Here is a 26526-nt window from a genome sequence, read left to right on the forward strand (position 1 = left end):
AAAGTTTTAATTCAATTGCAAATTCAGTCGAACGCCGATTTCGCACCCTGACAACTTTATAAAAGTAAACATTTGATAAGCTGCGCCATGATGTCACGGTAAGCCAACAATTTTCTATTTAAAAAATGGAATTTATCAATAAAGTAAATATACTGATAAATATTATTTCACAAAGAATTGCACTGTTTGTGCGACGAGCTATTATCGCGAATACCTATCGATTACCTACAAATGTAGGTGCTTGCTTAGGAAGGTGAGTTAAATTTGCTGAAAATATTTGTAGCGAATAAATGTTCAACCACTTCAAACAAGTGGTAACACCCAGTAGGAAATGTGATGAGCATAGCCATGTGCATTTTTTTCTTTGATAGCAAACATCGTTTTTTTTATGGAAATGTAGAAAACATAAAAATATAAAATTATATTTCATACAACAGATTTGATGTTCACATTTGAAATATAACCTTCGAGGTTGTCTTGTGAATTACCTTTTCTCAAATGGAGAACAAATCTCCCTTTTTATTGAGAAAGCTGTGAGACTAAAAAATTAAATACTTTTGAATTCGTGGCGTTTGAGAAAGGGCTTTGATCTCAAATAATTCCCAAATATATTTCAGATCTTAACTTTATAAAGGGTCTTAGAAAAGACGCGCCCAGATGTTGTTCTAAAATGGATATGTAAAAATTTTGATTCTTTCAGGTTTCACCATTCCTATTTAAATTACGGCTCTAAACAATTAGATACGAAAAATAACATATAGGGTCTGGCGCTCGAATGTAACCAACTTCAGACCGCTCGCGCAGCTGATGCCCCTAATTTCAAAATTCAAATGGAGCAATTCGTAAACTCCCAAAACGATTGGGTTTATTTGACAGGCCGTTCATACGAGAATTTGAGTCATCAATTGACCACCAGGAAGCAGCACCCGCCCCAGGTAATGGTTTCGGCCGCTGTAACAGCAGATGGGCGATCTCCAATCGTTTTCATTGAGCCTGGCGTCAAGGTAAATGCGAAATATTATGGGGAAAGTATTATGGAAGTTGCTTTCGAGCTGTGACCAGACAAACATTTCGGTGGCAGACCATGGACGTTTCAACAGGAGTCAGCAACGTCTCACAAAGCTCGAGTGAGCAAAGAATGGCTAAAAAGTAACGTTCCGAACTTCATAACGTCCACACAATGGCTTTCAAATTCACTAGACGCGAATTCTATGGGTTTTTCTCTTTGGGCAATTTTGGAGGGCAAGGTGCGAACTAAAAGATCACCAGAGTCGAGGTGCTGAAAAAAGCCATTGCGGGCCAAAATACCTGCAAGTCACATTCGCGGGCAGCTTGCGATTCATTTCTGGACCGTCTCAATGTCATAGTCAAGGCAAAAGGTGGTCATATCGAGCAAAAGTGAATTGGTTCTTAATTTTGTATTATTTTCACACATTTTTTAGTTTGAATTGAATAAAAGTAATTTTCCAAACTAAATTTATGACCTTTTTACCTAATTGGTTAAACTTCGAGTGCCGGACCTTCACTCGATTCATGAATGCCTGATTTTTGAGAACGTCGAATGTCGAGATATGGATGGAGGAGTCTTTTTCTTCCTCTGCTACCACCAGCTGGTATTGCATCAAAAACTTTCAGAGCCGGTGCGTTTGTATCTATTTGGATGACATGACCCAGCCAACGCAGCCGCTGCGCTATGTCTATGTCGTCGTAAAGCTCATACAACTCATTGTTCCTTTGCCTACAATACTCGCCGTCACCAACGGGCAAATGTCCAAAAATCTTCCACAGAATCCTTTTCTCAAACACTCCAACTGACGTCTCATCGGATATTGTTATCGTCCAAGCTTCTGTGCCATACGTTAGGACGGACATAATGAAAACCTTATAAAGTGTCTCTTGAAACCTCGAAATCTTAACTGTCAACAGTGACGTCGATGGCGATACGCGCGTGCGTCGACTGTTTGTTTGATGATAAGATGCACTTCGTTTTGTTCACGTACACCACCAGACCCATTTGCTTTGCTTCTTTATCCAGTTTGGAAAAGACAGAACGAACAGCACGGTTGTTAAGACCGCTGGCATTAATATCATTGGCATACGCCTGCAATTGTGCGCTTATATAAAAAAATTGTGTCTGAGCGATTAACTTCTGCGACTCGCACAATCTTTTTCCGCATCAGGTTAGAGAAATCACACGGCAGCAAGTCACCCTGCCTGAAACCTCTTTTGTTATCAAACGATTCGAATAGGTCCTTCCCAATTCTGAGGGCACTGCGAGATTTTGCATCCACGTATTAGTTCTACGAGAATACCCAATTCAAACATCGCGGCAACTCCCTTTCGTGCTGTCGAATGCTGCTTTGAAATAGACAAAAAAGATGATGTTTGCCGATTCTCCTTTCATTGGTATTTTTCAAGTATTGGCGTATTGTGAATATCTGGTCCATTGTGGATTTCCAGGTCTAAAGCCCAACTAATAAGGTCCAAGGTTGATGGTGGGCTTCAGCGTTTCATAAAAGACGCTCGCTGGAACCTTAAACGCGATATTTAGAAGACTAATCCCGCGGTCTTTGCGTGACACTAGCAATATTTTAAACAGAACGTCTAGTTTTAGGCCTCTCAATCCTTATTCTATTGTCGACCGAAACTATTTCTTGAAATTTTTTACTCATTCGGACGATTATTTCCAAAAAAAAAAAAACACAAATCACGAATTTTGCGATATGTTGGCAAATGTAAAAAATGCCATAAAAAGAAAGGCAACGTCGTGAATTATTCACTACTGACATCTAGGCGTCACTTCTGAAAGACCTTTTACTTTTCTAATTGAAACATAAACGCAATTCCTTGAAATACATTTATGGGTTTTTGATATACAATACATTTGAGGTTTTTTGAAATTCAATTGTGTTTTTCTGAAATTCATTTCTGCTTTTCTGAAGTTCAATAGATTTTTTTTCTTTTTGTTGTTATTCCATATTTTCACAAAGTAGCTCAGATTATCAAGAGTGTACCACTTAACATTGAAAGGTAATATTATCTAACGGAGAGGATTTCAGTTAAAGGGGCAAGTTAGAGGACTACGCAAGTATAATACAGCACATGCCACCATCTACTAGCCAAACCATTTATGTAAATGCATATAGATATTTTTTAGTATTTAATTACCCACTACCGAATAAATTAGTAGACAAACTTAGCTTACGAAAAACATGCAATTAATTTTTGTTCTCAGAGGTAGCCGACTGATCATTTTTATAAAGTCAAATGAAATCTCAAACCAGAAATCAGCACAACCAGCGTTTTATGAATTAGATTTCCGTATCAGGTGCGAATTTCGCAAGGTTCACTACTTTTTATGAACGTATTCGCATATACACTCATGGGCAATAAAATGGGTGTGTGACGTTTTGAGTAGTTGTAGGTATTTTTTATATTTTCTTCATGTTCTTGCTGGATGTTCGCGATTGCATACAAATGTTATTTTGATCTGAGTCTTACGGTTGTCAGGTCATGTTATGTATGTCGTCATTAAATTTGTGTCTGTTGCTCACTGCCTCTGTTAGTTTCGCCAATTATTTTGAGATCTGTCCACACTTTGATGTTGTCAAGCTAGGCCATTTTTTTCCCGCCAATTCCTCTTCGTCCTTCAAATTTTCTTTGTATCAACAGTTGTAAAATATCGAATTTGTGACAAATTTTCATCAACATTTTAAACTTTTTAATTAGAGTTTATACAATAATTTTTAGTATGCACTGCAAGTTGCAATTGCCTTCAAAATACCGTTGATTTTTGACAATTTTTATGCTAATGGCGCCAGATATTTTTTCCGTATAAAGAAATTGTCGGACGTATTTTCGTGAAAATTTGTAGAATTTTAATAATTTTGTACGATGTTTGAAAAGAACAATTTAGATAATTTTTTGTATAAGGGTTAGAAAGGTTATAAAGAGTTAACCTTAACCTTAAAAAATTAATATGCACTAAATGAAAAAACGAGTAAAATAGCTAAAACTGGTCAAAATCTCGCACACCTATTTTATTACCCATGAGTGTATGTATTCTCAAAGTGTTTCAAACAGAAGTTTCATTTGAAGCCAAAAAGTATTCTTTTTTTTATTTTATTACCATTTATATTTAGCACCGTTTTTAGCACCAAGCAGCGTTTGCCAAAGGGAATTCACGTTTCTTTAAGTTTCTTGCCCTTTCAAAATTTATTTGAAGTCAAAAAGTATTTTTTTTTTTAAATTTATTATTATTCATATTTTTATGCTACAACAAAAACAACCACAGCATATTTTATGAAAGTTGTCTGTTTGACACATGGTTGTTGTTGTAGCGGCTTACTAAACCCTGTCTGTTAGGCCGGGTCGATTTGTGCCTCGTTTTATTTTCGTTTGAGATACGATTTTTATTACTCAAATGTCAAAATATGGCAGCTTAAACATTGGCAACTGTCACAGCAAGGGCAATCAAAATGAAACTTCTTATTGAAACACCCTTTATGTAAAATTTTTAATACTAACATTTATTTAAAGCGTTCTAAAGTTTAACTTTAGATGACTCTTCTTCATTTTAAGCGTTTTTCTTTCATTAGAAATAATCACCTTTAAATTTTTTTTCTGCATTAGAAATAATCAATTGATTCAAATAAGACATAGAGGCCTGGAGTTATAAATAAACTTAAAATTAAAACTACATTTTAAAATAAACGTCATTTTAACGCAGTTATTGTATATAAGTAGAATAGAAGAAAAGGAGGCTTGCACTTCGATCTTAAAATTTTCGGTGCTCTCCTCTAGTCATCACCAGTCTAGTCTCCTCATTCAAATTCAGTTCCTTCTAAAAACTGGGCTATAAAGTTAAAAAATGTGTTTCATTATACGACTATAACTACGAGCCAGAGTATTTAATAAAACAGAAAAATAATCCCATTTTAAATAAAAAAATTGTACATAAAAACACAATTTATGTAAAAAACAAAAATTTATAAAAAAAAATTGTAAAAAATTAAATTTTATAAAATAAAACTTGTAAAAAATAAAAAAAAACTCCCTCTGTAAACTGGAATATAAAGTTAATAAATGTGTTTCATCACACGACTAAAAATACGGACCAGAGTATTTAATAGAACATAGAAAAATAATCTCAATTTTTTGCATATAAAAAATTATAAATAAAAAATTTTATAGAAAATAAAAAAGAATTATAAAAATTATAAATAAAAAATTGTACATAAAAAAACAATTAATGTAAAAAAAACTTTTATAAAAAAAAGTTTATAAAAAAAAATTTATAAAACAAAAGATTTATAAAAAAATTGTAAAAAATAAAAAAAAATATACAAAAACTCAACTCCCTCTATAAACTGGGTTATAAAGTTAAAAATGCGTTTTATCATATGACTATAACTAGGGGCCAGGGTATTTAATAGAACATAGAAAAATAATCCCACTTTTTTTGCATATAAAAAATTATAAATAAAAAATGGTATGTAAAATTTAAAAAAAATATATTATAAAAATTATAATATAAATAAAAAATTGTACATAAACAAAAAATTGTGCAAAAAACTTTTATAAAAAAAAATTTTAAAATATAAAAACTCAGTTCCATAACCCTATAAATAAAAAATTTTATATAAAAAAACAATTTACGTAAAAAACCTTTAAAAAAAAAATCAAATTAAAAAATAGAAAAAAAAATAAATATAAGCCTAAAAAATTACGAATCAAAAATTACGTCATCGATTCCAAAAAGTTACCTAATTACACCTCAAACAAGAAGAGTCATCTAAGGTTAAGAAAAGCTCTTGTCAATCAGCTGCCTTATACACAAAAAAAAAATTAAATTATGCTCTTGTTATTAACTTAACATACGACTTATGACAACAACTTACAGAAAATCGATATGTATCCGTGTTTAAAGCCATAACATTACGATAGCCATATGGTGCAGTACAATTGGTACATGGATGTTCCAAGCTATATATGTATTTGTATATATATATTTATGTTTAGATGTATGTAATTTGGTCACATATCGATAGCGTTTCGTTTTTTTAAATACATATGTATGTATGCACGAGCATATTAGAAAACATTTCAGATAATTTTATGAAACATTCAAATGCGAGCGAAATAGAGAGAAAGAGATATAAAGAGAATAACACAGAGACTATTATAATTAATGCCAATATTTTGTATATATGATTTTTTTTTCTAAATATGTCTTAAATATTCCAATATGCATAAATGTATATGTAAATTACAAAATTTTGGATAATAATTTACTTAGCTAATGATTTCGAATAAATAATACGCACATACTTACATAAGTGTCTTTGGAAATGGAAAGTGCAATTTGACATAACAGAATATAAGTATGTATAGAGATCAAGTAAGAAAATAAATATTTTATACATTTATGTATGTATGTAGATATGTATGCATTTATAAATACGTTTCATGCATATGGGCGAAGCACATTTAATATTGTAGTGGGTGCCAAGTGTTTTTTTTTTGTTCCTTTGTTTTTGTGTTTGCTGTTGTACTAAAGGTAGCTCAGCTCTATGAAAAGGAAATGATGTTTACATTTTAGCACGTGCAAAAAATAATAATAATTGCTTTACAATTACATTGCCATTTTATCTTCACTCTTGTAACCAATACCGCCCAACCTTGGCACCCCCCACACATACCTACATCAATCGTATAAATAACCGAAAACATATGCAACAACAAATCGTGCGCATACTCTGCCTGTCCAAAATATTGTGCAAATATCGAAAAATATAATAAACGGTAATTGAGGGGAAAAAACACTAACATAAACCATAGAACATTTTCAAGCATAAGAAATCAGCTGAAAAAGCAATAGACATACAAGCAAAGCAAGGGGGAAACACAAAATACAAACCAAAACCAAAATAAGTGCAAAACACCAAGCAAAAAACTTAAATACTACACACACAAGTACATACATATAACATATACGTATGTATGCATGTATAAAAAAAATAAGAAATGGTAAAAACGTTAATACGAGCATGACAGCATAAATTGAATATACCAGCAAAGTAGACATTTAAATACTTGTTATACTTCTAAGCAGCGCGCAGTAGCGCGAAAAATTTAAATAAAAAAAATTACAATCAAACATAAGAAACATACATAAATGTCATACACACAAACAAGTATAAGAAATATGAAAAACATGTAAGAGCAGATGTGCAAAAGCAAAAACAACAAGCAAGCGGGTAAAGAGAAAAGCATTAATATGTAAATCTAAAAGATGTGGGAAAAATACAAAAGTATTCCAAAGCATTCCTTCTTACAGTGAACGTTGAGGTATTTGTACTCAGAGGCATATGGTTGCGGTAACCGTACGGTGCCTCACAGCCATCGCAGGGTCTTTCGAGTCTGTTGGAGTTGTTGTTGTTGTTGTTTGCATTGGATTAGAGTTGTAGTTGTAGCAATATGTGGTTACAATAATGGCAATTATTGTAGTAGTTGGTAATTGTCGATTGTTGTATTATTGTGGATGTGGGATTTTTGTTGTAGTTGTAGTTGTTGTTACAGCGCATTAATAAAGTTTTGGGTTGTTGTAGTAGTAGCAGCAAATGTTTGTTTTTTACAGTTTTTGGTTAGTTATTTTTAATTTTTTTGTTTTTATATTTTTTAATGGGATTGAATTTTATTTTGTAGCAATTTGATATTAATATTCCGTTTTTTTTTTTGTTTATTTATTTGTGTTTTGGTTGTTGTGAACGTAACAGAAATCAAATGGAAATTTTCAAATGCGCAACCAATTTGTAATGAACGGCAAACAAATTTCAACGGCAAATAACAGTAAAAATGTGAACAAGAAAATCATTGTGAAAAAATAGAAATAGTGTATTAGTAAAAAAATAGAACTTTGGTCAATTATTATCATTATTGTAAGCGAAAATTAATTGTTTTGTAAAATTTATTGTAACTCTTGTGTAAGTAAAACTAAAATTCGACAACTTAACTCGACAATTGAGTATTTTTATGCCGATCATTTAATAACCTAAATACTTACAAATAAAATGTGATAGACAAGTTATATGCATACTTAATAAATAGCCATAAATATATTAGAGAAAATATAATTATATATATTATATAAAATATAAATATAAAAAATATGAATATTAAAAATATATAAACATAGATAAAATATAAATATATATAAAATATTAATGTAAAAAAATATATTTATAAAAAAATATAAATATTAAAAATTTATAAATATAAATAAAATATAAATAGATTCTAAAAATATATGTAAATTGTGGATAAGTTTACGGTTTCTTTTTAAAATCACTTGCGATTGTAATGCCAGTCGTTTTCCGTTCAAAATATTACATCGTATCGCTCGTTTGCTGGGCGAGTGCATTTATTATTTATTTTTATCTTTTCTTTTACGTTTTTATTTATGTTTATTTTCTATTTTTGTTTTTTAATTTTTTTATTATTACTATTTTTTAATTTTAATTTTCATTTTATTTTTTATTTTTTTATTTAATTTTTTTTTAATTTTTTTTTAATTTATTTATTTATTTAGTTGTTTATTTATTTTTAATTTTTTAGTTATTTATTTTTTTTATTTGTCTTTATTTATTAATTTCTTTATTTATTTTTTATTAATTTTTTTTATTTATTTATTTATTTTATTGTTCATTTTTTTGTTTTTGTTATTCATTTTTTTGTTTTTGTTATTTTATTTCTTTTTTGTAACTATTTTTTGTTTTTGCTTTGTTATTTATTTTTATTTAAGTATATTTTTCATTTTTTATTTTTATATGCAAAAATTTCAAAACATTTTTTTCTTCATTATTACTTATTGAATTTATCGGAATTTTCTCGATTTTTTTTATTTTCTTTTTTAGTTTTTCTTTGATTTTTTATTCATTATCTTTTTTTTAATTTTAAGTTTTTTTTTTTTAATCTTAAGTTTTATTTTTAAATTTTTTATTTATTATTATTTTTTTTTTATCTTAAGTTTTATTTTTATTTTTTTTAAATGTTTTTTTTTGTTTTTTTAAATATTTTTTTTAAATGTTTTTCTTTTATTATTTTAAATTTTTTTATTTATTTATTTTTTTAACTACGGCGGCCGCCGTAGCCGAATGGGTTGGTGCGTGACTACCATTCGGAATTCACAGAGAGAACGTTGGTTCGAATCTCATTGAAAACACCAAAATTAAGAAAAGCATTTTCCTAATAGCGGTCGCCCCTCGGCAGGCAATGGCAAACCTCCGAGTGTATTTCTGCCATGAAAAGCTCCTCATAAAAATATCTGCCGTTCGGAGTCGGCTTGAAACTTTGAAACGCACACCACAAATACGAGGAGGAGCTCGGCCAAACACCCAAAAAGGGTGTACGCGCCTATTATATCGTCCCCTTAGTATTAAAATAGCCTATAAATTTTTTGATGTTTTGAGAAAATGAATTTCAAAGTTTTTGCCGAAAGTAGCTTTCACTCAAATCTCGTTATGTCTGTAAATATTTATTATTTTTGACTGACGTTTTGACCCACTTTGTGGAAATAGAATTTGACCAAATTTTGACCACATATAAAATCGACGATGGAGAATCCAAAAATTCAATAAAAAAATAATAGCCTATGAGCACATAGGCTATTGTTATACTAAGGGGACGATATATACATATATATATATATTTTTTTTGTTTATGTTTATTTTTTATTTTTTACATGCAAAAGTTTTAAAATTTCTTCAAACATTATTATTCCTTATCGAATTTAAAACTATAGGTAGTTTTCTTGATTTTTTGTTAATTTTTTTTATTTGTTTATTGTTTTATTTATGTTTATTTTTTATTTTTTTTTTTATTTATGTTTATTTTTTATTTTTTTTTTTTTTATTTATGTTTATTTTTTATCAACTTTTTTATTTTATTTTATTTTTCTATTTTTATTTTTTTTACATGCAAAAGTTTCAAAACTTCTTCAAACATTTTGTTCTTTACTATTACTTATCTCTCAATTTTTCTTACAATTTTTTTTTATGTATGTTTATTTTTTTTTAATTTTTTTTTATTTGATTATTGATTGATTTGATGTTTTTTTATTAATTTTTTAAATTCTATTTTTTTTCTATTTTTATTTTCTTTTTATATTTTTTTACATGGAAAAATTCCAAAATTTCTTCAAACAGTTTTTTCTTTCTTATTTTCTTTTAGCAAGCGTACGATGTGAATGCACGTACATCTGCTTGATTATTGAAAACTTATTTCCAAAGCGGCACAAAGCACCGGCTTGGGATAAATGCAGCTCCCACGCGAAAAGGATGTGTTGCAGATAACACACAAAGGGAGAAAACTCTTAAGCACAATATTGCTGAAGTTATTCGCAAAATGGAGCCACGAATCATCAAAAATGTACGAACAAATTGAGTTGACAGAACCGGATTGAGGAGTTGTGGTAACCTCTCAACCCTCCGTTGGGCACCCTAGTCTGGCCAGGTCTTGTCAAGAAGGCGCAAAATTATCCAGGTTCTTTTGATCTTAAAATAAATTTCACTATTAACCAAGACCAGGAATTCCACAATTTTTGTACTGCTCATTGAATGAATTAATCAGAAAAAGTCGATCGGAAGCATACAAAAGTCTCGCGAACATAGAGCATCGACTCGCAACACAATAATGTGCAAATCTCTACGCATTTCTATTTAAATGCTTCTAAATAATGTTGAACTATTGATAAAATGGCATTGCCATACAAGATTTTTTTTTATATCATTTTCTATGAAACGAACTTTATGGTCGAGGCTCGTAAGCAAACATATGTACATGGCTCCATAAAATATGTATTATCGAAATCAATGGCAAAAAGGTGTTGTATACCTTCGACATAAAAGTGGTGCCTGCTCCTAAATTACAATTCTTGTTAGAAGGCGACGCAGTGCTGCATTTATTGGACTTCAAGAGGATCGCTACAAACATGATTTTTTATTTGTAACTCATAGCAAATAATGTAATTTTATGAATATCGAAATTTTACTTACAACTGCGAGGTCATAAAAAATATTATGGTGAACTGACTTTCTTTCTTAATTGATTTTATAATAATAATTCCATGTTAACAAATCAATAAATTGCAACACAATAAAAAAAAACAAATTAAAGAAATTTTATTTACACTTTGTTTTTGTTTTGTGTTGTAATTTGTGAGAATGACTTGGTCACATGGAATGCATAATAAAGCTGAATAAACTTTTACTAGTATTATGAACTAAATGTGATATATGCCTAAATGCAATAATAACAGTAACAACTTTAAACTACGGCTCTAAAATTAAAAGAAAGTAAAATTATTACAAATAAAATCCGTAATTATAAAAAAATATTTCTAAATTAATTTTTCAAAAATATTTTTACCATCTAATTTTAGCTAAATTTTTGACAATAAATAAATATTAAAATATAATTAATTTCTAATAGTTTAAATCCCAAGGCAAATTGGATAGGTGGTATGAGGAGTAGCGCAACTGACTTAATTTTTTCCATTCTTTTGGTCTCTAAATTGACAAATATTGTTTAACCCTCCGTTGGGCGCCTTTTTTAAAACCTTCGGTTAGGCACCGGGCCTGGCCTTTTTTTCGTCATGTTCGAGGATCCTTTTTAAAAGGTTATATCCATAAATCGATAGAAAATTAAATTTTAGGATGCTACTTGGAAGCTCAAGTCGTTAGCTTTAAAATAGAAATGTGTTAAATTCACGTCCACATTCGAAAAAACCAGTCTGGCCAGATCCGGGTGTCCAACGGAGGGTTAAATTTTTGTAAATGTTTTTGTTTATAGAGTTTAATATTTTAGGTACCAAAACCAAAGCAAAATACATCGCTCTTGTTGTTGTAGCAGTTCACTAAACAACACCAACAACAACAAAAATTTGTGTTTATAAATGTTGACATTTTAAGGGTCAAAACCCAAGCATAACACATTGTTGTTGTTGTAGCAGTTTACTAAACAACAAAAATAACAATTTTTTTAAAATAGATTTTGACATTTTGGGGACCAAAACACAGAAAAATACGTTCCTCTTGTTGTTGTAGCAGTGTACTAAGCAACAACAATAACAACAACAATTTTTTTAAAATAGATTTTGACATTTTGGGGACCAAAACACAGAAAAATACGTTCCTCTTGTTGTTGTAGCAGTGTACTAAGCAACAACAATAACAACAACAATTTTCTTTTTGGTAGATTTTGACATTTTGGGGACCAAAATCACAGCAATATACGTTGCTCTTGTTGTTGTAGCCGTTTACTGAACAACAACAACAACAATAATATTGGTTTATGGATTTTCCCTTTTTAAGCCCCAAACCCAAAGCAAAATACATTGTTCTTGCAGTTGTAGCAGTTCACTAAACAACACCAACAACAACAATAATTTGTGTTTATAGATGTTGACATTTTAGGGGCCAAAACCCAAGCAAAACACATTGTTGTTGTTGTTGTAGCAGTTTACTAAACAACACCAATAACAACAACAATTTTTTTAAATAGATTTTGACATTTTGGGGACCAAAACACAACAAAATAGGTTGCTCTTGTTGTTGTAGCAGTGTACTAAGCAAAAACAATTTTCTTTTTTGTAGATTTTGACGTTTTGGGGACCAAAACCAAAACAAAATACATGCTCTTGTTGGTGTAGCCGTTTACTGAACAACAACAACAACAACAACAATTTTTCTTTATGGATTTTCCCTTTTTAAGCCCCAAAATCAAGGCAAAATACATTGCTCTTGTTGTTGTAGCAGTTTACTAAACAACAATAACAACATTGACTTTGTTGCTTTTGTTCTACTACCTGTTCCACGTGCCTTGATAAGTCCCTTAAAAATAAAAAATAAAGTGTAACAATCACTGATTACTCACTTCTTGGGTATAGTTGAAACGTATGGCATCAGCACCTTGTCGACAAAGGAACCGAAACCTAAACGGAAGTTGGAAGTAATATTACGCATAGTCTCCGACAGTTTATCGCCCAAAGCAGACAATTTGTCCTTATCGTCCTCCATAGATTTCGACAAGTCCATCAAATAGTACAAGTCGACAGGATAATCGATGGCTTGCGAGTAGCGCATATTCAAGGAGTGCACTTGATCTGCAAGAAAAATTAAAAAAAAAAACACTTTACAAAATACTCAGAAAATTTTCCTTTCTGTTCAACTTACTAATGCGCAACTTGAGACTAACACGTTGTGGACTGATTTGCACAATCTCGCCGCTAGATGCCGCTGCCCCAGCAGAAGCTGCACTACCATAGCCACCCGCATATGACGATGAACTAGCCGATGAACTGCCACTATACGATGAGCTGGCCTCGTAGGAACCACCATAACCATAGCCATAACCAGCTGCAGCGCTGGCATTGACGCCACGCGTCAATTCACGGTTAATCACGATTTTCTGCTCAGTATTAGGATTCCAGGTATATTCCTCCTTGCAATAATTTTGTATACTATTTCGGAAGCAACGTGGCGAATCTCCAAGATCGGGTTGCATGCACCAAGCGCAGTTCTGTGTTTGTATACATTCGTGACATGATGCCTTGTTCACGCACGGATCCTGTATGAGTTTGCTGGCAAGCTGCGCTTCAATACACAAAATGCTGCTGCAGGCGAAAAGTGTGACAAAGAGCATGGCTACCAGCCGTGCGGCGGCGGGCAGACGGTGAAGTAACATTTTCTTGCTGTTTTTGGGTGTTGCTATACTGGAAGGCTGTTTAATTGGAAGTGGGGGAGTATAAAAGAGTCTGGAAGTTGTTAAAATTTTACTAATTAAATTAAGTAATTTTTAGAGGTTCAAAATCTTTGCGGTTCATACAAAAGTTTGAAGAATTGTAGTGAGAATCACTGACATGGCAAGAGACCAGGACAGGAACAAAAATTTGTATTCGTAATTTCGATTTCTAGTTGTTTTTGCCAAAATTGCAAAAATATTCTCCACAAATATAATATTTGGTTAGTGCTGACAGACCTTGGGCGGATATAAATCCGGGTCGTTACGGTAACATAGAATCGACTGTCGTGGAAACGACTTTCAGTCATTATTTGTGATATGTGAATCAAACGGTAACAAAGCCAGAACCGACGATGCTCCTTCTTTAATAGACTGTTTACTAGACAGGGCTAGTTTACTGGGGCGGCAACCCTTGGTCGGGAAAAATCCGAGTCATTCCGGTAACGTAGAACCGGCTGTCATGTGAAAGCACCGCGCACGACACTAACTACCTTTTCACATGCGCTTTAAAACCCACTCATCTAGGCCCCTCTCCCTCTGGACCCAACCCGAGGAAGCAGCATGTTTCCTGAGCCTACCTTTATATGAGCCTGACGACCGATGATATACTCTACACTGACAGGGCTTCTCTTACTGCTACAACAACAACAAAATACTCCTTCTTTAATGGAACTGGAAGTACACTATGAGCTGGTATCACCAATCCAAATGATTGGCATTGATATCTACTCTTTCAAAATGATTGAAGCAAATAAGTTAATAGAAGATTGAATTTGAGTAGAAGATACAAGACGCATTGCCTTGGACACTGTTGTACGCCGATGATGTCGCGCTACTATCTGAGAATGCTGATGCGTTATAAAATAAAATCTCACAGTGAGCTGAAGCCTTGGAAACGAATGGCTTAAATTGCAGAAAACACAGCACGTCACTTTGACTTTTAACGGTAATTGGTGATTCCAAAATTTCATATCGATGCTGGAACGATATCCACATCTGAAAGTTTCAAATATCTTGGCTAAGCATACAAGCCGGTTGGCAAAGTTGGCGCGCAGTGTGAGGAGTCTTGTGTGAGAAAGAGATGCCGATAAAGTTAAAAGACAAAATTTATAAAGTTGTGGCTAGACTTGCAAAGGCGTACGCCTTAGAATGCTGGTCGCTGTCTGCCAACCAGGAACAAAGAATCCATGTGGCGGAGATATTAATACTGCGATGAGCTTCGGGCGTAACAAAACTGCATAAGATAAGCAATAAATCAAACAAAGGTAGCTGATAAGCGGCACCAATAATTGAGAAATTGAGAGAAAATGGCTTGCGCTGGTAAAAGACCGGAACAATATGCAAAAAAGAAATTGGTAGCACAGCCGCTACTAGAAATGGGACGTGACCGACCCTTTAAGTCCTGGCTAACGATATGCAGTGAAGGGACAAACCAGGACCTAGTAACCTGGTGATTGCGTACGAGGAGAACCGACCAGAACTAAGGGGCCTTGGCGAGGACATAGAAGAAGATGATTAATTTTGCTCAAACTTACCACCGAACTTTTAAGATCACTGAAAACATGTTATACGAGGGTTGTCTTTTATATTTGGCAGCTTTGCTACACTACATGTGCAATGAACTGTAATTCGATATTTTTATCGAAAACGTTGGTGTTTTTTAGCATTTACTTGCATTTAACGTTTTCACTTACGAGTTTTATTTGTTCTTTTTTCAGCGAATTGAAAAATTCATCTCGCCCAAAAGACAGAAATAACTCGATGATTTAATACGATTTTCGACTTGAAGGACTTGGAGTGCATTGATCAACTTACTTCCACTTATGGCGTTGAGAAATACTGGTACAACGAATTCCAACGGGGCCGCCAATTCACGCAGAATGAATTTCGTGAAGACCGTCTAAAAACGGCTGTTGTGCCAAAAACAATCGATGCTGTGCGTCAATTGATAACGCAAGATAGTCATTTTATTGCGTGTATCGCAAGGCAGAGGCATTCTTCTACATTAGTGGAGCCAGCAAGAACATTTGTTCGTTAAGAAGATTTGTTCTCGTTGGATAGCGCACAATTTGACAATTGCCCACGACTCGTGTCGATTGATGTAAAGAAATCTTAAAGAAATTCAGCCGCGGCGGCTCAAAACATGTCTATGGCATCGTAAGAAGGGGATCTATGTAAATAAGCCGGAAACAAAAGAGCAATCGATAGTATGGTCCAAGCTTAATCCAACAGAAGTTCTTCGGAAGAAATACTTCGAAGGAAATGGTCGCCTGTTTTGTGGAAAAACTGCCTATATCGCAACTCGACTACTAGATAAACTTAAAAGAGTCAATTCTGAGTGATACAAAACCATTTGTTTGCCAGAAGTTTTCGGAGAATTAAGGGATTAGGGGTAGTCAGGTCCGAAAAAATTATGATTTTCAATAATTTTTTTTGCTAGTCAATTGCTTTAGTTTACGAAAATAAACACATAGCAATAACACATTGGCAAAATTTCAACAAAAAATTAATAATTGTAAAAATTATCGCTGTTTGTATGAAGCCCGTTTCTCCAGACGTCTCTTGCGGTGATCATCACAGGTCCTTGGAAATTCATCTAAGATCAATCGGACAAGAGAAATTTGTTTTAGTAATAGATAATCTTGTGCTTGTTCGAAGCTTTTATTTCAAAATTAACAATATGGCGGCCTCAGGAAATATTTTTCAGATTTTCGAGAAAAAACCGGCAAAAAAAATTGAAATTTTTGAAAAAAAAAATTATTCGATCAGGCACGAGTTATTGAAGTGACGATGGACGAGCGATAATGGTGAGTAAAATTTCAAGGCCATGCAACGTTTTGTACATTTTCGTTCCGCGAGAGAGAAGAAAGATATAACGCAGATGAAAAGGAGAGAGAGAGCTATACCTTATATATATCTTAGATACACTTTAGGCTTCTACTTTTCGGCGCTTATTTCCGTTCCCTGGCTAGTGATTGTGCGTACTATAAAGTGCTATCCATTCCGGCATCGGATTTATTGGTGTTGCCTTGCGGTAATTTGTGCCTTTGCTGCGGTCCTGGAATCGCTGCCTTTGTGCGGAAGATAAACGCTCGGAGTAGTGCGCGTTGTTGCCACGGTGTGTGTCCGGCATTTACCTACACCGGTCGACCCTTCTCCGTTTTTTGTAAATTTTGCCGATTTGTATTCTCTCTCTCTCTCTCTCGGGTCTCCCCCTTCCTTTGTCTGCCTTGAAAGTTTCACTTCTGTTATGTGTACTCCGCTACACGCACGTTTTTTTATGTTTTTCAAAAGTAAAATAAATTTTATTGAAATCGGTTGAGCGGTTTTTAAATAACAGTGATCATCAGTTCAAAAAACATAGTTTTGAGAAAAAAGCTTTTAAAGTTTTACTATCGGCTTCCGAGCGCCCTTTGTTAATTGTTGAATAACTCGGACAATACTTGTCGGATTCACACATATTTTCACTTTTTTTCATTTTTTTTAAGATATTATACTTTAAGAAAATGCAAAAAAAAAAATTTTTTGTTTTTAAATTGTGACTATCCCTAAACCCTTAAAAGAGTCAATTCTGAGTGGTATACAACCATTTGTTTGCCAGAAGTTTTCGGGGAATTAAGAAAAGTCAACCATCCCCAACTTATCGGCTCACACAAAAGAGTTTTTGAGCACTCAAAATATTAAGTTAATGTTTCATCCGCCTTACAACCCTGAGTTGGCATCTAATGACTTCTTTATTTAACGAACATCTCAATTAAAATGCGAGGTCAACGTTGAAAATTAGTTCAAGCGAAGTGTTTTGACTTTTAAGGAAAATACTTTGAAAAGCAATGAAGCCATTTTCATTATCATTTTACTGTGTTCTCTTTAATGAGCGTAAAATATAAAAGACAACATTTGTTGTTGTTGTTGTTGTAGCATGCCCATACCCCATACATGGACAGGAAATGATGCTGGAGTAATAAGTCCTTGGCCGGATATAAAAACGGGTCATTCCGGCAACGTAGAACCGACTGTCGTAGACAACAGCCCTTGTATTCCTGTGGGGTAGCAACTTGAGGGTTAATTTTATGGTAAAATGCTGCAATGATTCATTACGCAGCTTACTCAAAATGTACTATTTTTTGCATAAAATTTAATTGACAGTGTCGGTGAGGTGCTCCAGGTTATTTGTGGCAGCGAATTTTCAACTTTAACTATCACTTTATATCTGTTGTTTTAACTTGTTTCACTAGAATACCAATTTAGTAAACGTCACCAATTGACTGTGAGGTGAAAACGAGAAGTCAGCATCTAAAATTAGTAAAATGCGATAGTCAGTAAAAAAAAAAGAAGTTAACTTCCGAATTGATATGTCCTGAGCTGACGCATAAGTACTTCTTGGTAGATTACAATATTAAAAAAAATTTTCTATTTACATTCCATACTTTTTTATAAACTGTAAATAAGGGGCAACAAAAGAAATTTAACTGAAACCGAGACCCAGCTGTTTCGCTAAGCCACAAAATAGGCGAAAATATAAAAATTAATTCAAAATATTGAACATTTCTTACACGCCAAAATTTATAATTGAATTTAAATGCTGCTGTACGCACAGCTGCCGCGCTTAGTACCACCTTAATTTTGTTTTTGCTTTACTGGTTTACTTGTATTATTATTGTTTTTTTTTTTTTTTTGTTTCGTCGCTGACGTTATCCGCCATTGCTGTTGTTGATTTTGTTGAGACACTCAGCACAATTTCATATGAATCAAATTGTGAGCCAAAAGTGACTCATCTGCCATGGACACCGCCGCCAACGAACGAAATGAGAGGTAGTGGCTAAGAAAATGAAATCACACAACACACAAAAAACGTAAAAAAAAGCCATAAAACCATACATACGTACAATCTTATACACATCCATATGTATAGTCAAATATATACCTACACGCATACCATATATACAGTAAAGGGGGGAAAAGGTGAAGAAATTACGGAAGGCGAATAAATAAACTTACATACAAAAGATTTATAAATGCATGCGTATGTATGTATGTGTAGAGGAAAGTAAATGTGCTCTCATAGTACATACAAACGTATATTTAAGTTTACAGCGATTACGAAAGCCCCGGCGTGATAAGGACGCCGAAAAGTGTGAGGAGTAACAATCAGCTTGTGAGGATTGTTGTTGTGGAAGTGTGCTAATGCAACTTAAATGGATTTTCAATTAAGTAAATGGAGGACGGAGCAACGAGGTAGCGGATAAGTTCATCTAAATAAGGGTAGGCCAACATTCGACAAATTGGTGTAGAAACAAAGGAAGTGTGGAATGTGGTAGGGCGCCTATTGACGCCAATCAGCGGCTGACAATAAGATGACGAGGACAAGCTGCATGGGTAGAACGAAATGTTTATTATTTTTGTGAAGCTTGATAGGAAGAAACTATTTTTTACGTGAAGTTGTAATTTGTTGTTAGGTAAACAATAATAAATATTTGATACTATAAGGCGAAGTCCAAAATAAACAAGAGTGAGCTAAAATAGAAACGGCAGGAGCTTTGTTCTGATAACTTCGAGTTTATTTATTCAAAATAGTTCCCTCTGGCCTCGATACACTGCGCGATCTAAAAAATTTTCGAAAAAGTGTTTCAGGTAATTGACCGGAATGCTCTTCAGGATGTCGGTGCAAGCCTTTTTATGGACGCAAACGGTTTTCCTTTCATGGCTAAATGCAATTTTCCAAATAGGCAGAGGTCACAAGGAGCCATATCAGGCGAATATGGTGAATGATTGATCGTTAAAATGCGATTTCTAGTCAAAAAATCAGTTACAAGAGTGGATCGGTGATAAGCGCCAGCTTCCTCCTTCGTGGTATTCTGGGCGAATTCGACGAGCTCCTTGTGGACAATTCCATTGCAATCATAATAACAATTTTTGACTTATCCAAACGCGATCTTTTTCATTTAGTACTAACCTTAAAAAGGCAGCTCTTAAAATTTCATGATATTCTATTCATTGCTTCGTGAGTTTATGTGCTAAGAGTGTCATTTCCAAAACAATGGATCAAAAAGCATTTCGTGCTTTAATTTTACACTGTTTGTTGATGGGAAAAAATACCTTTCAAGCGAATTAATGGCCTGAAAAGTGTTGTGGGGACTTCGCTCCATCAGAAACAACAATAAAACGATGGTTTGCTGACTTCAAACGTGGTCGTAGATATACCGATGATGCACAACGCCGTAGACGTCCAAATGAGGTGGTAACATCTATGAGAAAGCTCTGTTCAGAGTGGGCGCCGCGTTTGTTCACTGTTCACCAAAAACAAGAACGTGTTGATGATTCTGAGCAGTGGCAAAACTACAAGAATTGAACTTCGAATTGCTCCCACATCCGCCATATTCACCAGATTTGGCACCCAACGACTACTGCCTGTTCGCAGGCCTTAAAAAAGGCTCGCCGGTAAGAAATTTCGCTCGAATGAAAAGGTTATCTCTGAAACTAGAGCCTATTTTGAGCGAATAGATAAATTGTTCTGCAAAAGTGGTATTGAAATGTTAGAGCGGCGCTGAAATAATTGCCTTATTCTTGATGAAACAAAACGTGTTTTCTTTGTTAGGTGCTGCACTTTTCGGCCCCTGTGTTATATAGTTGAACATTAAGGCAAGCAGTAAATAAAGCTTTTTTAGTTTTTTAAACATGCCGAAGTCAAGCTGAGAAGTACTCGTATAACACTGTTAGAATGGTTACCACGTTGGCACCTTAATAAAACCCACTTCGGTAGCTTTGTAGTATTTTTTTTTCGATCCAACTTCGTCATGGTCATGACATCCAATAACACGAAATAATCACATTTCACTACCTTATGTCGTTAGTACCTTCACTCTACACGGGCGCTGAGGTTAATAGTATCGCGTAGGATTTGACAAGAGATAATCAGTAAGCTGCTACAACTACAACAATAGCGATATTCATCGGGAGACACTTAGCACCTTGCTAAGCTCCCGGTCCCCGGGCGTACAACCACCACCTACAGGGTTCAGTAAACTACTTCAACAACAACAACAACAACAACAAGGTATAATTTCAGCTCGACACTTGTCGGCGAAAGTTGTTTTTTTTTGTTCAGCCAAAAAATATTTCACATAAATATTTGGAAGATCTCGCTGAAGTGAAAGAGCTTGTTCTGGATATCTTCAGTGATAATTTCTGAGTTGCTTTCCGACTATCTTGGCGGTTTCCGGGGGACATCAGAAGTCGTCCCGCCACAATGTTGTCATGTACTGAGACTATGTAACTTCGTCCATTTAGATCTACTACTTTCCCATTTGTATAGTAGCTTAGAGACAGAAACAAAGAAGATATAGTAATCTCTTAAGAGACCCGAGAAACTAGGATTTGTTATTGCTTGGATTGGGATACCATCGACTTACATCATAAATTGCTAATTGGCCTCCTTCATCTAGATGGTGAATAGGAGCGCAAGTTATCACTTTAAGTTAATATTGATGAATCGTCAAGTTGAAGTTGTTGTTTTGTTGTTGTAGCAGCATAAAAATTCCCCATGCATGCACGTGGAATGCTGCAGGAGTGGTAGTGCCGGGTCCGATATAAATCCGAGTCTCTCCACTAACGTAGAACTCCACTGTCGTGGGACCGATCAATCATCAGTGTAAAATATCAGTGAAACTTGCTTTGATTGTTATTGTAGTAACAGCATAAACATTTCCGATAAATGTTTGAGGAATGCTACTTGAGTGACAGTACTTGACAGGATATAAGTCCAGATCGTTCCTGTAACCGGCTACTATAGGAATGGTAGGTGGGCGAGGTATGCAATTGTGCAGGAGAGGGGAAACTATACGAAGCTATCGGACAACCCGTTTTATCTCTTATTGTTTTGATGTTTGTTCTCAGAAGATTAAGTGCAATTGTACACACAATTGCACACAGAATTTCTTAGTACCGGTTTTAGAGTCGTTGTATTCTAACGGTTTATTACGAATCTATCATGTTACTAATTAAATTTATACTAACTCATTTAGAGCTACACCTAGCCATACATACATATGCACGTATCTTATGAAAGTTTCGTCATACCTACACTCCAGTCACTAACTCATTCGCTGAATTGCACATGACTGGAGATCGAATCGATGTTGATGACTATATAGGAAGCGTAAGGCATGCACATTTTGGAATGTGATTAATGTAGTTTCACTAATCTAATAGTTATAGTATACTTTGTGCTATAGAATTTTGTACACGCTTTAAAACGCATAGAAAAAATGTAGTCTTTTATACGCACGAAACATAATATAAATAAACAAAAATTGTAGGCTGGCAGTGAGACTGACGATGTTGAAGCTAGTTGGTTGATTCGGCTATATTTAGCCCACGCATCTGCAACAACCACAGCAACGCCAACACCGAATTCGACAACTTTATAGCAACAGCAGCCAAAGCAAACAACTTTGAAGGTGAAAAACAGCAACAACACAATTGCGATAAGAGTCGTATAACAGCAGCAACTACAAAAGCAATAGGGTTGGATCGGTTGGAATGACATGAGTGGAAAAAGCAATAAATCCAAATCGCCAAAAAATTATCCAGAGGGACATATGTATGTATGTATGTACATACACTCATAGATAAGTTTTCATAAGCAACATAGCATAGAAACCGTAAAATCTCATAGCGATCAGTATAAGATCGGTGTGGGCGTATGATAACTTGTTCGGTGCATACAGGAGCCTCATATTCACATGTACACCAGTTAATACCTAGGAGTAGAGCAGTGGGGAGTGGCTTTGATTTCGAAATACTCCATATTCATATATTCATATTCTTATATACATACATACATATATACACCTTCTAGCACATAGAAACATTTTTTCTTGGCCTTTTCAAAGGCTGCTGACTAATTGTATTGCATATTTTATCAATCTTTTTTCTTTTCATCGCAAATCTAGTTTTCGTGGAGCATTGGAGTCACTGGAGTTTATCCGCTATTTGTGTCAACATTCTTTCTTTGTTTTCTCATTTCATATCTGTTTCACTACCACTACCATTTTTTTTTTCGTAATTTACCCCTCCAACATTTGATGTTGTGAATCAACACGTCGAATGAATGAAATCATCTTTTCTTTTTTGGTTGTGCACACATATGATCGCTCACTACGCTTCTTACGTAATTTTTTAAGTTTTCTTAATTATTTTCCACTTACACTTCTCTCTAATGCTTAAAATTTAACAATTTTAACACGGTTTTTATATTTTTAAATTGATTTTACTTCCATCAGGGGCGTACTGATATTAAATTTGCTACACACGAACGCAACAACGTCTAAAATAAACCACACTCGTCGAAATTTTCGAACAATCTGAACATTGACGGCAATTTGTTGCTTCGAAAATATCTTTGCTGACAGGGTTGTATTTGATTCACGAAAATAGAAATTTATTTTTAAGGCTAGATATAGACAATGTAATTTATTTTGTAACAAATTAGTCGTTCGTTCCAAACGTTACATTATAAGGCAACTTACTATTAATACATAATACACTTTTTTTAAATAATCTGAGCTATTTAATTGTTCTTGAATGTATAGTTATTAATACTCTTTGAAATTTATATATTAAGTTATGTATTTCATTATATAAAAATTTTTATTAACCAATTTCGGAATGTAGTAGATTGGTTTTACTGATATTTTTATTTTTGAGCAGTGAAAGTCATAAAGAATTTTGCTTGTGGTTATAAAGTATGCATAAAGCTACACACGAATGTTGAAAATTTATAAGGACTTTTCACCCTAAATTATTACAGCAGAAAGATAGGAAATATGAATTTAAATTGGGTTATTCACGCCTTGAAGACGATCTACGTAGAAAAAATACAGGATATCTTATTGGAAAATCGTGGAATGACTGTTAGAGATTCAATAGAAGCACTAGGCATCTCATTGAGCAGTGTAAGCAATATTTTGACTGAAGTATTGGGTTTCAGAAAGCTGTGTGCACAATGGATGCCGCTTTCGCTGAAATCGGAAGAAAAACTCATTTGAATGCGACATTTTCATAAACATTTAGAGCGTTTTCGAAAAGATAAAGCGGATTTCGTGCGTCGATTGATTACTATTGATAAGACTTGGGTCCATGATCCTAAATCAAATCTAGAGGCTCCGAAACGAGTTCGTGTCCAGAAATCGGCCAAGAAGTTGTTGGCATTTGTTTTTTAGGAAGCGAAAGGAATTTGGTTTGTGGATTATTAGCAAACTAGTAAAATGAATATTATTGTAACCTTTCAGAACAGATGAAGAAAAAAATTAGTAAACAAAAATTGAGTTTGCAAAAGAAAAAAATTGTTTTAATCAGGACAATACACCGTGTCACGACAGCGAAATTTGACAATGGCTTTAATGACTTTAATTCATGGATTAATTAAAGTTCGAATTATTGGAGCATCCACCGAATTCACCAGATTTGACCTCTAGCGACTCCCAGCTAGCGACTCCAGACCTAAAAAAATGCATGCTTGCAATGCGTTTTTCATTAAATGATGAGGCCATATCCGCTGTGGAAGCTTATTTTGCAGACCTTCCAGATTATCATTTGAGGGATGGAATTCATAAATTGGAACCTCGTTGGAACAAGTGTACTGATGTTCAAGGATATTATACTGAATAATCAAGTGTATTTTAATCTATAAAACTGTGTTTTTCTTGTCGAACCGCAACATTTTTTGAACAACCTAATATATGCAATAAGTACTGCAGTTTGCAGCGAGCTTCAAAAGCGAACAACGAATTTTCTTTGTGCCCATGCGATTCTTGAAGTATGACTAGAGAGTTAAAAATAATTTTTCTACTATAAGAGTCCTTAATATGTTTCGCATAACGCCGTTAATAAAAGCCAAGTTATTATTCGGAAACAAATAACATTAGTGATTGAAAACAGTAAAACCCGAGTCAAAAAAGAACAGAACGACCAAGTCAACAAAACCTTTTTAACTGTGAAGACTTGATGACTTCCTCTTCTTATTTTTTCTTGGTTGGAGTGATAACCGCTTTCCCGATTTTGGCCCAGTTTAACAAAGCGGGCCAGTTGGACACACCAAGTGAAGTCAAGTCCTTCTCCACCTGATCTTTCCAACGTAGAGGAGGTTTGCTGCTACTGAGTATATGAAATCCACTTAGAAACAAACCTAGCACTTTTTGAAGTCAAACTTCTTAGGCGTCGATGGATGAGCGAGAATGGAGAGTAAAACTTCAAGTCCATGCAACGTTTTGGGCATTTTCGTTCCGCGAGAGAGAACAAAGATATAATGTAGAGGAAAAGGAGAGAGAGAGCTATATCTTATATATATCTTAGATACACTTTAGGCTATTTTTCCTGAGTATTTCCTTGTGGTTGCTAATTTTTAGTGAGAAATAACACTGCCTACTCTTTGGCGCTTGTTTGTTGGTGCAAACTTGTAGGAATTATATTTTTGGTGCCTACTTTTTGGCGTTATTTTTCCCTACTGTTTGAGGCGGTTTTTGGTCCCAATTTTCTTTGCGTTTTTTACGCTTATTACCTGGCTAGTGCATGTGCGTACTATAAAGTGCTATCCATTCCGGCGTCGGATTTATTGGTATTGCCTTGCGGTAATTTGTGCCGTTGCTGCGGTCCTGGAATTGCTGCGTTTGTGCGGGTGATAAACGCTGGGAGTAGTGTGCGTGGTTGCCACGGTTTGTGTCCGGCGTTTACCTACACCGGTCGACCCTTCTCCGTTTTTTGTAAGTTTTGTCGATTTGTATTCTCTGCAAATGTTGTGAATTTAGTTAGACATATATCCTTTCTCTCTCTCTCTCATTCTCTCTCGGGTCTCTCCCTCTTTCTTTGTCTGCCTTGAAAGATTCACTTCTGTTATGTGTACTACGCTACACGCACTTTTTTCTTTCATTATATTTTTTATAATATCGATTGTAATTGCAGCAACAAACAAAAAATTAACAAAAACCTGTTAAAAACCAAAACTCTGTCACAAATCAATATCGCATCTAGTGCAAGTGAATTATTCGAACTTCTCAATTTCGATAGGATTGTGGCACAACTTTTATATCTTTAGTTAGAAATCCAACTCGATACGAAATCAATCCCTATTGAAAACACCCGTTACTTGATTTACTTTCAATTAAAAACATTCGAAAATATTTATAGTTTGTTTGCTCATTCTTTTTGTTAGAAATAATATGAATAATTATACATTTTTAAAAGATTTTCCCACAACGCCACTAGTGAATTAAATGACTTTGTTGCCGGACCCTAAATAAATTGCAAAAAATTGAAAGAATATGCTTTCAACTTGCAGTCATTGAAATGGAAAATATTGACATGATACCTTCTGAGCGCAATATTATTGACGTTTCTATGACAAAATATTACCAGCTTTATGAACACATTAGGGCATCTCAAGCAATTAGTGTTGCCGAGCATAATGGTTAGATGAATGAATTTAATTTCGTTGTTAATAAAATACTTCACAATATCAGCAATATCTACAAAAAATATTTATATTACTTAATTATAAACTAAAAAAAAAAATATATATTGTATATTTATATATGTAAAACATTATTGTAATTTTGTTTGTATTATTTGTTTTTGTACATGCGATATAATTATTTGCAAAGCAGGGTTGCTTTATGTGTACGTACTTCCAAAATAGCGGAACAATACATAAACCCTATTTTCCTTCGTCCA

General features: G+C 33.9%; 1 protein-coding gene across 4 annotated transcripts in view; it reads right to left on the bottom strand.

Moving 5' to 3' along the window:
• The window catches only part of LOC128857060 (integrin beta-PS), a 33751-nt gene extending 10592 nt beyond the window's left edge, over positions 1-23159 (bottom strand). The window contains exons 1-4 of one of the 4 annotated variants that reach the window (XM_054092606.1): positions 23007-23159; positions 13233-13779; positions 12934-13162; positions 7338-7422 (exon numbers count right to left, since the gene is read on the bottom strand). In XM_054092606.1, the coding sequence (XP_053948581.1) occupies positions 7338-7422; positions 12934-13162; positions 13233-13743 (825 nt within the window). In that variant the 5' untranslated portion in view covers positions 13744-13779; positions 23007-23159. Of the gene's footprint in view, positions 1-5900; positions 5986-7337; positions 7423-12933; positions 13163-13232; positions 13827-23006 lie in introns of those variants that run through there. The other 3 variants (XM_054092605.1, XM_054092604.1, XM_054092607.1) reach the window with 3 other exon arrangements.
• Positions 23160-26526: the final 3367 nt, after the last annotated feature.

This window comes from Anastrepha ludens, chromosome 3 (genome assembly GCF_028408465.1).
Source record: "Anastrepha ludens isolate Willacy chromosome 3, idAnaLude1.1, whole genome shotgun sequence".
In the NCBI taxonomy this organism is placed as follows: Eukaryota; Metazoa; Arthropoda; class Insecta; order Diptera; family Tephritidae; genus Anastrepha; species Anastrepha ludens.